The 16,018-nt window shown below is 35.0% G+C and overlaps 1 protein-coding gene across 16 annotated transcripts in view; it reads left to right on the top strand.

Annotated features, from left to right (window-relative positions):
• The window catches only part of VWA3B (von Willebrand factor A domain containing 3B), an 80,931-nt gene that overhangs the window by 22,566 nt on the left and 42,347 nt on the right, over positions 1-16,018 (top strand). For 15 of the 16 annotated variants that reach the window (XR_014576157.1, XR_014576158.1, XM_083815849.1 and 12 more), the window contains 8 exons: positions 909-1,025; positions 4,568-4,755; positions 5,422-5,576; positions 7,490-7,628; positions 9,031-9,162; positions 12,276-12,374; positions 14,078-14,260; positions 15,575-15,702. Coding sequence is in view for 14 of the 16 variants with exons in the window: in XM_083815849.1 (XP_083671975.1) it covers positions 909-1,025; positions 4,568-4,755; positions 5,422-5,576; positions 7,490-7,628; positions 9,031-9,162; positions 12,276-12,374; positions 14,078-14,260; positions 15,575-15,702 (1,141 nt within the window). In the remaining 2 variants the exon portion in view is untranslated. The remainder of the gene's footprint in view (positions 1-908; positions 1,026-4,567; positions 4,756-5,421; positions 5,577-7,489; positions 7,629-9,030; positions 9,163-12,275; positions 12,375-14,077; positions 14,261-15,574; positions 15,703-16,018) is intronic. The other variant, XM_083815858.1, reaches the window with a different exon arrangement.

Below are 16,018 nucleotides of genomic sequence, written 5' to 3'. Positions count from 1 at the left end.
CTAGATGCTAAGATACAGTTTGCTTTGTTCAGCATCTTCGTGTGCAATTCAGTAATAGGTTGTAGTCTGCATTTGTGGTTACAATAGCTCATGATTAATTTCTTTTTATATTTTTTACTGTAATACTACACACAGTTTTTCTATATAGTCCTATATTGCAATTTAAACTCTGAGACTCATGTAATTTAACACACTTTTAGTAGTGTCTATTCTACATAGATATACCTGGTGACTCCATTTTGATAATTGAACTCTACTAAATAAATACACATTTTAATCTTTTAATAAAGAGAATCAAATCTATTGAGATTAAGAAAATCTTATGTCAACACCAGCTTTGTATTTTTCCATTTTTTGAGAATATAACCTGATAGGAATATATTTTTTAAAGCGTTTAATTGTGGCTGTTGAGATTTGTTAAGATTAAAGTCTTACCAGAAATACCGAAATTACATCACATGCTCTTCTGGGAAAGAAGATTTAATTTTAAAGAAAGGTGTTTAGGTACTCTAGAAGACTGAAGGAGCTGATAATGTCTTCTCTTCAAAGTTTCAGAGTTGGATCTCATATTTGGAGATTGTTTTTGCAGTGAAGTCCAGAGGACAACATGAATTTCTTTGTGGAATTTTCTTATTGTTATCTGAGAGTTTGAAAAAGGATTTCCTCCCACTGTGGGAACAGTCTGGGGCCAACTCTGTAGTTACTTCTACCAGACTAATTACCTCGCAAGTTCTGGTGCCATTTTTGAACTCCGTCAAAGAACTGCACTTGTCACTGCAATGGGACCTTGTGAACAAGGTCATACAGTAACACCTGGATGAACCCAAAGACTTCATGGTAGTAAAGGAGTTATAAAAAGCAGAAATTGTTATGAAATGTCAAGTTCTATTTATTATTCCTTTTTGCAGTAGCTGGTGTTCGTGAAGATGTCTTTTTGATCTGGAAGGAGTTGGAGGAAGCCAGGAGTACACTGAGACAAGTTCAGAAAATTTTATCGGAATCTGACCAGCCTGCTTTTGGAGATGGTATCATTTATGTTTCCTTCGAGAGAGTTACCATTATATTCATGACCAATATCTTGAACAGTGAACAGTTTTGATTGCACATTGATCTGGGGACACTTTTCTCTGAAATGGCTATGTACAGATAGGATCTATACTTGGCAGCTAAACTTTGTGTGTCTTGAAAATTTCCATTGCAAATCTTTGTTTACTGCTGCTTAAAACTTACTAAACTCTAACAACTAAGGCTGAAACATGCCATTTTTATTTCACTAGTTACTAGGTTTAGAAATTATCTACATTTCAGGATGTTGAAACTCCTTTTTTTGTTTGCTCTCTCCTTCTCTGCCTGGGCTGGTAAGTTTCTGATTTTGTTCTACACAGAGTTGGGGAAATCCCCCAACATGATCTCTCAATAGTCTCCAACTTGATAAGTAGTTCAGTTTCCCTGAAAGGGAAGAAGTGTGGGTTTGAATTCCCTTAGTAGAAGGTAGAGAGGACTGAAGCTAATTCTGTATGAGTGCTCTGATAACTCTTGCATTAAGAAACATGAAGAAATACCAACATCTATTTGTTAAACTAATCGTTTCCACCATTATGTTTGACTTAGATCATGATCCATTTGGACTGAGACTTACTGGGGACAGAAACATAGCTACTTTCTGAATCCCTGGAAGGCTTAAACAGGGGCTGGTAAGACGCTACTCAGCTCTGACAGATAGAGGTGCTCTGAGCATGTTCTGGAGCAGAACGGTAACATTGGCAAGTTTTAGTACTGAAAACTTGGGAATCTGTAGAGTCTAGGAAGCTTCAGGGTTGAATTGTAACTAAGCAACTGGATTTTCACGATCAGACTTGTGATTGCCAGTGATTGGCATATTCTGCATTACTCCCTGGCTTTAAAATAGTTACATGGAGTCTGGTGGTATTTTTTTTGTGTAAGTTGATAAAAGGTTCAGGGCTGAATTAGAATGACTCATCAGAGATTTTTTGTAGCTCTAGTATAGTTTTTTGCACTGCAATTGCTTTCGCTTTGGTAAGGTGGAGGCTGGGGCCAGATGCCCTTTTCTGGATCACCTACTGAGGAACAGTTTGTACAGCTGCTTGATCAGTCACCTGAACTCTCTGCAGTGTGTTGAGGTGTGTGATTAAGGTGGTGATGGTGAAGATTTGAGCCTGAGAGCTTTCTCTGCCTGCACTGGATTTGAACATCTGACAGTAATATAACTCTGCAGGAGTTAGCCTGAGTCAATTCTTCTGTGAAGGCATAATACACTTCTTTGTACTGATAATAGCATCTTCTCAACTAGCAGGACTTCCCATATGAAGTTAAACAGTTCTACCATAATGCATATGAACAAGAAGACCACAATAAAGCTCCAAGGGCAGCGCTAATTTCAGTGTTTATTTATGACTGCTTGACTATGCAGCTTTAATATTCTTTTAGTGTATATCTTCATACATAGTCACTTCGTAAATGAATTAAAAAAAAAATTTACGGTGTGGTTTATTTTGTCACTTCTTCAGCATTATTTGACTGTTGCCCATTGATCTGAATAACTGCAGTCTTTCTTTTTGTCTGCATTTCTTCCTGTTTTTGTCTTGATCTCTTTAAAATGCTCGTCTGCAAAACAGTTTGTTCTTAAGATTGCAGAGTTCTGCAGGGGATGAAAAAGAGACAAATTTTCTGCTGACTTTCCAGATAATGCACTAGTTACCTGAACTGAAGCATGTGAAAAAAAGAAAATAAGTTTTCTTTTTAAAATTGTCTGAGTGTGTTTGTGACACTTGCCACACTTGTTGTCCTAAGGACCACAAACAGTCAGAAGGGAAATGTTTCCACAGGAACAGGCTCTGCTCCTGCACCTGCACTGTCACTCTCTGATCTCTCTGTTTGTTAAGGCAGTAGATGGCTACATAGGTTTGTCTACAGGCTCAGGATCTCCACACTTGTCACTGTAGCTGCATCTAAACAAAGCAGAAGTTTATACCACCTAGATACCTGAAATTAAAGTGTGAGAAAATAAATTCACCCTGCTATAAGACCCTAGTGAGCTAGTGATGAGTGACTGCAGAGCCCTTTATCCAATTATCTTTATACAGAGGTGTGCAGTGCCCAACCTTAAGATTGCCCTTAGAAAATTTCTGAAACAATACAACATGAAAAGGGTAAGCATGAGAACAGTCCTAAGAGGTCAGACAAAAATATCCTATTTCTTGCAGTATCCGTAAAAAATGGTAGAAGGAGTGTGTAAACTAGAGAATATATGAAGATGGTACACCAGTGATTTGTGGCTTAGGATAGATGATGCAATATTCAGCCTCTGAAAAGGCAATAATGTGGAGAAACACAGCCAAATCACTTCCAGAGATACTGTAGTTTGCCTTTTACTCTAAATAGTCTTCACTGAAAAAGAACAATGGCAATGTTAGTCTATGTTCTTAACTGTATTTTCATTTATATCTTCCATTGTTTCATTTTCTCAAACGATTCTCCTCAAAGTTGGACATCTTATACTGAATCTTTTATGGCATTTTGTACTTCAACAGTTAAGTCAATCTTTGTATGATTCAGAATATTCCTTCTATGTGTTGATTCTGTAGCTATGTATATTTAAGTTCTCTGTCTTCTGATGGGTTTGTGCCAGTTACAAAGGAATTCGTTGCAAAGAATTGCCCAATATAGAAAAACAAAACAAAACAAAACAAAACCACCGCCACCACCACAACAACAAAAATCACAACAAAGTAGATATTAAAAATGGGTCAGAAATAACAACCCACTCCAGAGCTGTCAGTAGAAGTGTAACAAGTTCAGAGCAATGTGTGAACTTCAGCAGCTCTCTGTCGATCATATGAGTTTTAATCTTGACAAAACTTAGATGATAAGGTTGGCACAGGAGCACGGTTCTGCTACAGGTGACTCTCTGCAAAGTTAAAATATCTGCTCCAGACCTTGAAGGTGTGAAAGCTTCTTAACAGGCCAAATATGACAAAAGGTATTTTCCTTCATCTTTTGATAACTGTTCTTACTCCATTTTTCTCCTCCTTCCAGCTGCCCTTGGGCAAATCTATAACAGAAAAGTCTAGTGCAGTCAGATAAAGTGTTGGAGGAAAAAAAAGGAAATTGATAATTAGAGGCAGTAATATGCTAGGCAGTCTTAGTGACATTTGTATCTTCTTATGCAGTGTATAATGCTGTATATTAAGTTTGAAGAATATCTGGGCATTTATTATTATTTAATTCTGATGGCCTAATCACTTTTTATTGATTTCAAAACTATGTGTTGATGGTCACATGTAACACCAAAAACGTTTAGGTGCAATTCTAAGCAAGGATTTACGATTTAGAATTTAGTCAGACTTCAGCCATAAATATGAAAATTTTGACCCCAGTATCGTAGCCTGTTGAAAATAGCATTTCAAAAATGAACCATATTATGCATGAGTTTTTTGTTTTGTTTTTATTTTTATTTTTTATTTATAGTCTGTTATATTTTTATCTATACCATGTTTTATTTTTATTAATATTTTGTTTTATTTTTATTTTTTATTTATAACCAAAGATGATCATCCAATACAAAAGCATAAATCTGATGAATATTTGACTTCTGAGGAGTGGTTGCAGAGGTATGGCTTGAAAGCTCAGAAGCTCACACTGTATGATGCACTTGCTGATTGTACTTTTCGCCATGTGGATGGGATTGTTGACATCAGAACTAAACCAGAGGATGAATCTTCACAAACTGATGCTGTGAGTAGTGTTAGTTTTCCCTCATAGCCTGTGAATTGCTTTTTTTTCTTTTTTCTTTTTGGTTATTGTTTTAAAACTTGAAATATTGATTGAGAGCTGAATTTATGACAGAGGGCATGATCTGTTGGTATGTGTTTTTTGGTTTTTTTTTTTTTTTTTCCTAAAGTCAGTTTATTAGTGGAAGGAGACAAACATGGTCAAAAACCGTTCCAAAGGGCTATTTGAAAATGATTTCTTCCTGGTCCACATATACTCTGCAGGGAAGAATCAGGCCTGGCTTAAGCAATGCCTTGTTTTCCTCTTTTTTATGTGGGGTAGGGCAAAGGTTGCTTATCATTTTCATTTTCCTTAGAAGTGTTGGTCTCAGCTGCTCCAGTGCTTGCAGGCCTTTAAGCAAATTTGAATTAATTTTTCTTAACTATTTGTTTTTCTCAAGCTCTACCATTGCACTGTTCAGTAAGCTTCTGTTCTTGCAAGCTACAAGAATAAAATCGGTTTCCATTGACTTGTGCTAGAAGCAAATTCCATGACCACCCTATTCTGTGTCCATTTCTGCACCTGTTCATTTGCAACAAGGCGGTACCTTTGAAGTTTGTTTACTAAATATTGTAGGGCACAGCAAAACGAAAATATCTTGTAACTGAAACCTGTTTTTCTTGCCTGTAGGAGACAAAGAGGAAAGTAATTCATGCAAAATACTGTGACAAGTTTGTACATACCTTCTGGAAAGATGGATCTGTAGTTCATGTATATGTTACTACAGAAAAGTATAAGCGGTATGAAGAGAAAATGAGGACTGCTCTCAGACAAGTGGAAGGAAGGTTAGCGTTCTGTCACATAAAAACATTTTGTGTTATTTCACATTAGTGTTAAAATGTTTGACATTTCCTGTCATAATAAGCTGAAGTAGTTGGTACGTTGCCACTAGCAGTATCAAGCCAGAAATCCATTCGTGTGTAAGATTTCTTAGTAGCCACGTAAGAAAACCGATGAGCAGTATCTTTTATTCTCCTTCTGTAACACAAAGACAAAAGTCAGTCAGCATAGTGTAGAAATACTGTTGGAAGTGGCAAAAAGCATTGGAACTTAGGGTACGTTGGAACAAGGTGGAGAACTTCCAGAGTCGTTCATCCTGCCCAGCTAGGAATCCCTTGTGATACCTCTGGCACCAAGTAGCATCTATTGGCTTGTGCCCATACTGATAATGGTTATCTGCCTTTTCTCCAACTTTGTGTTGAAGAGAACAAGTTTGATCAAGGTTAAGGCATGAGCTAACTATTAAGTAACACCTATGATCAGAAGTTCGGTGCTCAAGCTAGTTTTGCTTTTCTTTAGCCATATAGATACACTCTGAGATTCTGTAGGATGGCTGCAAAAAATAGGCAATTAGAGGGTCTGATTCATCTGTCCTAAAGATGCCCTAAAGTAAATCAGATTGAATTGTGACACGTCTGTGCTGTCTGGAAAGAAAGTTTTGGCTAATTTCATTGTGGATATCTTCGTTATAGATTACATAATTCCTAGCTTTTGTTTCTACATTAGGAAGAGAAGGAAACATTCAAAAAAGAGATTGTAGATTCAAAAGGAAGAATAAATATTGCCCTGTGTTTTGTGTATTAGGACAATGAGATGTCTCTCTGAAAAAAGCAGGATGTGAACTTTTGTTTTACTGCAGCTTCTCTATCAGAATATAATAGCCTGAATATATTTAGCAGGGTCAAACAGAGTTTTGTTGTTCATTTTAATTTATCTTCATCTTGCTGTATTTAGGATAACATTAACATGATTAACATGCAGTGAAAGGAAAATTTGAGGTAAAGGGCTTTGGTGTGTTTATAAAATCCAAGCCAAGGTCATGGATTTGATGTTTAAAAAGGTTCATCTCATTGTTAAAAAGTCTTGGTAGACTTCATCAAACACTTTGGGGGAAATAACTAATGGTAAAATAGCTGTCAGTAGTGAATGTAATAGGATCTTTTTACTTTCTGTGATATAGCTTTTTAAACCTCTGTGGGAGATGAGTAATATTTTTCCCAGGGCCATTATATTCTGTCTGCTAAAATGCCTGTGTTTCAGAGTAGCCAAGTAGTTTATGAATCTCAAGGGAAATTAGATTTGGACCTGTTGCAGCCGTTACTAAGGAAATGTTGTTGTACACAACTGTATGTATGCACGTATTTAACTGGCAGGCATGAGTAAATCCTGTTTAAAATGTAAAACTCAGTCTGTGTTTAAGGTCAACAGGTCAACAAGGCATTGAAGCATCTGTGTTACATTAAGACTCTTTAAAGTGCTCAAGTTCCTTGCAGAATAGGTTCTCAAGTGGTTTCCTAAATAGGGAGGTGTATTAGCATATGCTTAAATGATTTCTTGAGTTCAGGCTGGAGAACAGTTACAGAGGCAATAGTTATAGGTACTTTCTCATGGGATTTGCTAGCTCAAACTACTGTATAATTGACATTATACATATTGACATTATACATATATTTTTTTGTGTGCATGTTTTGTTCGTCTCCAGATCCCTATTGAAATTAGAAAATAAAAATGTCTTGCATTGTTATGCAGTGATAGATGATATACAAGGCCAATATACCGCTCATGACAGGGACTAGTAACAGCACTTAAGCAACAGGAATAGAAAATACAGCAGTGATAAAAGATCCTTCCTGTTAGATGCTGATACACAGTGCTCCCAAGATCTTACATAATGTTTTTTTTTTTTTTCCTTGCCCAGAATTAAGTGGCTTCAACAAGGAAGCAGAGGGCTCTTTGGGAATGTGTTTGAAGATGATGTCTATATTCTTATTGATACATCCCAGTCTATGAAGGACAAGCTGCCACTGGTGAAGGAGAAAATATTTCAGCTCATACAGGTTTGATGAAGTGATGATTCTGAAAACTGTTGAGAACTGTAGAATAGGCTGACCTTTTCTGGATGGTTGTTACCCTATCTATCTATCTATCTATCTGTCTTTTTTTTGAAATTTATTTATTTTGAAATGGTTTTCCAAAATTATCAGCTTTATAAAATTATTTTGATTTTTCTTGGTGTGCCACTTTTTTAGTTGACATTTTCTATTTTTGTTTTATTTATTTTTTTTCTTTTGTGTCTGTTCAAATGTTTGAAAGAAACCTGGAGAAAATGTTAAAAATTAAAATGGCTTAAGTATTTTTTCTTTCCCTCAAGCCAACTGACTCCTAAAAAAAAATAATAAAAAAATTCATTTTCATTTATTTTAAGCAGTGTCATCCAGTTCCACTGTAATGTTGTGATTTGTAATATGTATTTCATACTGTGACATTAGAGGGTGTAGAGCATTTTGAGGTTGCTTGCATCTTACAGAGTTACTCAGAACTTTCCTAAGTGACTTGCAAAGTGCAGAAGTAGCTTAGAAGCAGTGAGTACTTGAAGACACACCTGAAATGGATTTATCCCACCTAGTTTTAGAAATCTACAATGATATCACCTGAGCTTACATTAATATTTGAGAGAAATAGGTACTGTTAAAACATGGTTCATCTTGATTTTTTCAGATTTGAAAGAAATAACCGACAAACACGCTATCAGTCTGACACTGATAGCAGTCATTAGTAGGGCTAAAAATATTAAAACTTTAATAGAGAGATTTTTGAGCTGTGTGTAAGTGATAGGATGTAGTATGATGTGGTCCATATCTGTGGTAGCAGATCAGCCTAGAAAATGATTACTGTGCCAGAAGTTTTCACAGGAGCTGAAATGGTGGAGTGAAAGAGACCAGGCTCTGAAAGTTTGTACTAGCTTGCACAAAACTTTCACTCCTTGTAACTTCAGTCCAAAAGCAACTTCAGCAAATTCTCAGTTCTCTCTTGCTGTCGTAGTTCCCCTTGCCAGTGTTCTGCATTTGATTCTTGTTCTTCTCCTCTAAATAATGTCTTATTTTGATTCTGATTTCGGATTCCTTTGTTAAGCAGTCAAAATATTTTCCTTACACCAATGTTAATACCTAGTTTCCTAGCTTTCTTTCTTCCTCTCCTAGACATTTGCTGTTCAAGTAGTTTGAGAAATATGAGTAAATGTAGATTAGCATGTGGAAGTTAAATTATCTTAATAATTGCAGGCAGTAATTGTCTGTCTCTTTGTGTCTCTCTATATGCCACAATTGAATATTACTGTAATTTATTGTAATGATATAATCAACTGTATATGAGTTAAAACAAGTCTTACTGGTCAGTATTTCAGGATACAAGTATCCTTTCTTTCAACACTGAGTGAAAATCAGGTTTTGTCTCTTGCAGGAACAATTGAGACACAAAAAGAGATTTAATTTTGTGAAATTTAGTGCCCAAGCAGTGGCGTGGCAAGAGAAACTTGCCGAAGTTAATGAGGAGAATTTGCAGGATGCCTGGCTTTGGATAAAAGGACTAGAGGTAACATGGAAGCTAATTATCATGCAGCATGTTAGCACAAAGTTATATTTGTGTTTTCTCTTTCTGTATGGTTGTGGTATTTCTGGATTTGACTTGAGCAAGCTGAAAATATAGAGGATATATAGACTTTAGTAGATCCAAGTACAACATATTATCTGTCAGTTATAATCTTTTAACTGTGGACCAGTTTGTAAGATCATATTAATCCAGTTTACAGCATGCTACATTTAACAGCCACAGTGCAGGCATTGGCCAGTTTGATTTCTTTAGGAACCGTGACAGTGTTCTCAGACTCTGGATCTAAACTTGTCACTCTTGTTGCAGAGGTGCTGCCTTGGTGAGGGCTGTAGCTGGTAGACTCACAGCTCAGAGGTGGTACAGGAAACTGTTTGGCTGCCAGCTGGTGCTCGTGAGCTGGAGGAGCATTTCTACTCCCTTTTGGTGCCTAGATAGACAGCTGACTTTAAATTTCACAGGAACGTGAGAGCAAGCATACTCAGACCAAACATCTGTCTGCCTGACCAATATTCTTTTTCTGACAGTGGCCAAAAGCCAAGGGTTTTCCCTGCAACAGAATAGAAATGCTTCTAGTCAGACCCAGTCAGGCACCAGATTGACTGTTGTTGTCAGCTGCTCTAGGACCAATTATTGTGTCAAATGTGGACAGCAATATCACCAGCGCTGGACAAAAAGTCAGTCATGTAAAAGTACAAATATATCCAAAGTTTCTAACACAAACACACACACAAAAATATGTTTATATAATAAAACCCATCGACATTATGACAGCTCTTCATGAGACTTAATAATGAAATTCCCAAAGGTGAGGGAATTGGGGAAGCTAATTATTATTAGCTTTTCCCAATTATTTTATTGGGGAAACTCTGAAACAGCAAAGCAAGATAAATAAGTTTGTATTCTCAGAAAATGCTAACAGACAAATGAATGAAGAAAAGAAAGTGTTGGTGTGGCCTCACTGAATAGTTGGTGAATACTTATAGCTGAGGTTAGTAAACTTAATTTTACTGCCTTCCTTCAGACTTAAAAAATTGGATCTGTTTAAGCCATATGACATGGTACAGCATCATGCATGTTTCCTAATACTTTGAACTAGTATAATTTGATGCCATCTTGTATATGCATTCTGGAACGGGCTTTTTCATCACTATTAACTGAATTTTTGAATTGTTGATAATAAATTTCCTTTTAAGTGTTCAGGTCTAGATATCTGAAAATATCTAGGGTGTCTGACATCTGCTGCTGACCTTTTAGTCTATATAAAGCAGCACAGGCTTTAAAGAGATCAGAAAGCTGGCTTGACAGTGAAGCTGAATTGAACAGAAGATCACCATGGAATATTAATCAGAGTAGATCCTTTGATCTTGTTTTATACACTTTGGTCCCAGGATGCTGAATTAGGGAACAGAGCTATAAACACGAACTAACTGTTCCTTAAAAAACCTTTTGAGGTAATCATATTTAAAATTTGAAGGGTGATTATGCCACGTAAATGAAGCGTGTCAACTTTTTTAAAACAATGATAAAGACTGCTTTTATAACAGTAGCTATTAAGAAATCTAACAGTTTTTATCATAAGGTAGTCTTTTCTCTCACATCATCAGCATCCACAGTATTTTCCCATGGCACAGCAGAAGCTGTTTTTTTCAAATCAGATCAAAGCCATGGAACTTTATTGAAAAGAGCCAAGATGAGCAATTTACACATAATTACAGGTGATGCGTGACTTGAATTTTATAATGCTTACTAAAATATTGGGAATAATAGATACATTTGACACAAAGCAACTGGCTCAGACTGATTATTTTGCATAAGTAGGTACTGTTAAGAGATTTTTGTGGATTAGTAAATAGGATTATGAAGCATCTGAACTGTTGTGTAGCCTGGCGTATACCGTGTTACATAGCCATACAGTGTCACTCCCAGAGTGTACCTCCTATTCCATTTCACCTGCTTTACCTTCTCTACCCATTCTAGTGAAACTTTCGTGGAGGGATAGACTGGGAATAGTTTTAACACAATTAATGGGACTGAAGGAATAATGTTATATCTTAATGTATTTTTGCATGTATGAGTTGATGTTAGTGATTTATATTTATCTTATGTAATGTATTAAACATGTGGATCCTGAGTCTCTTCTTAAACCACTACAATCCCTGCTGCCATCAAGAGAGGTAGTTAGGCATTATGCTAAAATGGAGTTGTATATTTTCAGGGGTATTACTTGGACCCCATTAAAAGAATGACTTGATGAAACAGTTTTGCACACTGGTAAAACCTTACTTTTCCCTTAAATATTGAAGTTTTTGTAGCTTTCTTGAAATGTTTGAAAAGTGGAAACCTGAAGATGTAAATTGTAGGCTTTTTTTTTTGTGGTTCCTGTAAGATGTGAAATGCATTTTAGTCATTTTAGTCAATTTAGAGTTGCATTTAGTCTAAAAAGAAAAAAAGATTATGAACACTACATAAGTGAATGGCACAAGTTACTCAAATATGTTTTTTTAGGGGCCACAGTATTGTTTTATTATGTATTTTTTGTTGTTATAGCCAACTTTTCTGCTAAAAAACAAATGATACTTAGATTGATGGGCTGAGAGAGTAACTGGGAAATAGTCTGGGAAAAAATTGTTCAGAAAACCAGGAAGTACTTTACCTATTTTTGAGAAACTCATTTGTGGAGCTTTTGAATCATTTGATTAAGTAAAATATGTATTTCAAGGGAGTGCAATGAGTTGATATTCAGGAGCAGTAGCAGGAAAATGTAATAGAATTTATCTTTTATCTTACTTCTTTCTCTCTCTTTACAGTTTTTTAGTGATTGCAGTCCCTTCTACAGCTCATATTTCTGTTGCTCAGCATTTTGTTTATGTGCGTTTGCATAAGTACTGAATACCAATTTGGTACCAATTCACACTACTTTGACACTTGCTTTGATTTTTCTAGCCATTTGACATAAGTATTTTCAACATATCATTACTCATTTTGGTTCTGTAATACCCCTTGAATCAGTACACTCTCATTATGAATTTAAGAACACAGACAAAGAACTAGTAGTATTTATAACTGTTTCTTTGTCTATTTTTTTGGTATCTTAGGTTGGAAGTTCCACAAATACACTCAGAGCTCTCCAGATTGCTCTTGCTGATGCTGACACACAGGCTATTTATCTCTTGACTGACGGGAGACCTGACCAGGTATTTCTGAAATAAGAAAACAGAAACTTCAGCAGTGTCAGTCAGAAGGCTGAAGCAAATTGTATGAGATATCATATCTTCAGAGCAGAGTTTCTTGGAGGTTGTCGTAAAATTTAAAAAATTGTATTTGAGATATGTGCTGTTTGAGAAAGGCTTTGATTAGAACTCTTCTTCCACAGTCCAGTCTTTGATGCATGAAAACACATGACATTTCTAACTAGTTGTTTTAAGAATCTGTTAATTGATGAAACATGAAAGATGTATCTTGATATCTAAGCTTAGGATTTGTATTAAAACTTGTTCCTAATGTAGTACAAATCTCTCTCATGAAATAAACAAAAAAAACGATGATCCCTGAATATGGTTGGATTTAAATATTAAAACTACCTGGCATGCAGTGAGTGTCATTTTAAAAATATTTTTTTTACTCTTGAAAATTTAACTTTGTTTAAATGGCAGATATGAGGCAAAATCCTGACTTTACTTAGGTAAACAGCTGGGCTGCAAGGCACATAAAATTAATTACTGAGCAGCACATTGCAGAAATAATACCATGATAAAGAAGAAAAATGTTAAAAGCTCACTTTGCTTTTTGTTTTGCTTTTCTTGATGATAGGAGTGTGGCCTAGGAGGAAGAAGAGTGGATTTATATGCTTCAAAGTGATTTGAATATCAAAATATAAACTTGATTTAAATTAGCATATGATACTTTGACTTACATATTTTAATTTTGTTTTTATTTTTAGTTTTAATCTTTGATCTTTTCTAAAGGCAAGTTGATTGTTATTATTATTATTAAAATTTATCAGTTTACAACTGCATAAAATCTTTGTATTGTTGGGCACTTTTGCAAGCTAGCAGCATACATTCATGTTTTATTAAAGATTACTTTGGCTTAATGTACACTTAGATTCCTCATTTAAATATTTTTATTGTCAGCAATTAATGAATATGTTTTTTTTAACCTATTTAATAATGGCTTTTATGACATACACTTTTTTTTAGAGGGAAAGTGCAAAATGATCGAGATTTCATTCATTTTTAAAGTTCAACAAATAGATATATTGAAAATAGCAGGAAAAGGCTAAGTTTTTCGAGATATATGACAGCTTTTTGAACAACTAGAGTATTACCAGAATTTAGAGAACTGAGTCAATAATTTCGTGTTTGAAAGATCACCAGATCCAGAACATTTATAGACATGGCAGATATACTTTCTCATCTGAGTTTTATATCTTTATTGGAAGAGGAGTGCTACGTTTCCTCTTTTCTCAGCCTTTTTTTTTGTTTTCTGGTATTGAAACAACTTGTGGTTGAACTAAGTTGGCTTAATAAAAATATCAACAGATTTTATCCAGTTATATACATTCAGTGATACTAAACACCAATTAATTAGTTTCATTTCATTTACTTGAATAATTTACTTTAGAACTTCAGAAACAGGTTGTACTGATTATAATTTAAATTTTATTTTATGAAAGTGTCCTGTGCTTTAATGCATTACTTGTGTTTCAAATGCAGTTTTAAATGAGCTTATTTTGTATAATTATGAAATAATCTATATAAAATGCATGCTTCTAACTGATCTATATCTATCTGTCTCTAAGCAACAGAATGGCTAATTGCATTATTACAAATTCTCCTTATTTTGATATGTATATTTTTAGATTCCACAAGATTCATATAACTTTTTTGTTTTTCAGCCCCCTCAAATAATTTTGACTCAAGTACAGCTTCATTGTAAAATTCCCATTCATACTGTATCCTTCAACTGTGATGATATAGAAGCTAATAAATTTTTGAATGAACTATCTACTGAGACAGGGGGACGTTTTCATTATTACAATATTTATTCAGCTGACCCTGATGCTGCAAAGTCTATTATTGTGAGTATTTTAAAATACATAGGTTCGATTCTTCCTGCTATTGAAGGTACCATGGGACTGACATTATTACAATTTCAGAGTACAATAGATATTTAGAAAAGAGGGTTAATCCTGGTAAGATTTGAACTGATGTGAAAGTAATGAGTGTGCCATTTTTGTTTATGAAATTTTGTTAGATCACAACAACAAAACCCCCCACAAATATAATGCAGATTACATTTGTAATGCTGCTGTTGCTAAAACAAAACAAAAATGCCAAAGACCAAAAACAAAAAACAAAACAACAACAACAAACAAACAAACAAAAAATATGTAGACAAAATTCATCTCTGGAAGAAGCACATGATCTCTGTTGTCACAAAAACAAATTACTGTTGAAAATGAAACTGTGTTTTGTATCCTCCTAATGAATAAGAAAAATGCAGGGCTGAATTTTGCTGAAAGTTTGCTCTACAACAGCCACTGGGGAGAGACCTATAATGAGTAAAATTACTAAGATAGCAGTGACCTATCAAGTGTAACTAATGAGCTCAATCTAACAATTCCCACTAGGAAATTTCTGAATGGACTAACAGAAATACCGAATTAAAGCATATTCTTTTTATAACTAAAGTTAACACTCAGTTAATTAGTTCCACAAATTTTAGAAATGGTGGTAGTGGAACCATGAGAACAAACCAAGAACAAGACAGTAGCAGGCACTTTAGAACTTTGCAGAAGAAGGAAGAAGGAAGATGTGAAAATACTCCAACTCTTGGAAGATATTGGAGAGTGTACTGGCCAATTTAGGTGATGCTGCTGATATGGAGTATTCACATACTCTTCACAAGTTGGAAAGATGAGGGTCTAGAGTCCGTGTTGTCCACGTCCAGCCTTTTGACCCTGTGAGAGTTGTACGGGGATCACCTTTGGAATTTCTTCCTGTTTCCTCCTGCAGTCCAAATTATTCCTGGTCAGTTCACTTCCAACGTTTACTTGAAGACTACGGTTCTTCACATTTTTCAGGGTCAGGATGTGATACAGCTGTGATCTGTAGAGTGACAGAATGACACTTTTTGTAATATACATATCTTTCATTTTTATCCTTTTTTTTTTTTTTTCTATAAATTCATTTATACGTACAGAAAGTGGGCAAAACAAACCTTGGTTTAGGAAATGGGAAGACTACCTGAAAAAATATACAAAGTTATGCAGCTGTCCTACCTGAGTCATTATTCAAAATTATTATCAGAGCTTGCATAGTTTCAGTTCAGTTCAGAAATGAAACATGCTTAGGAGTAATTGTATTAAAGCATCTGATTTTCTCTTTGATAGAGTGAAGACATACATCTTTTAAAACGAGAGATTGAACAGGGAGAAAAAGACCTAGAGAAAGTGAAGACCTTTCATGCTGAATGTCTGATGATGGATTGTTATAAAGAAGAAAATGATTCAGAGAATTGGTATGTCTTCATACTGCTATTAGGCCAATAACAGATAGGAGCTATCTGTTATGTTTCTTCTTTTTCATTGTCTTGCATTTTTGTTCTCTGACATTCTCCTCTTTTAAAAAGAAAGATTGATTTTTTTAAGAAACAGTTACATTAATGGAAAAGAAAAGCCCAGAAAAATATACTAATAACTGTGATGCCTGAAACTGGAACAAAATGATAGGTAGCTTCAAATTATTTGGAATAATTAAAGCAAAGAGGTGAAAATATTTTACTCTCTCTAGCACATGGCAAAGTTGTTCCCTCTGTCCTAGGAAATTCAATAAAA

This window comes from Anser anser (genome assembly GCF_964211835.1).
Source record: "Anser anser genome assembly, chromosome: 1".
In the NCBI taxonomy this organism is placed as follows: domain Eukaryota; kingdom Metazoa; phylum Chordata; class Aves; order Anseriformes; family Anatidae; genus Anser; species Anser anser.
This window is presented reverse-complemented; position numbering and strand designations above follow the sequence as displayed.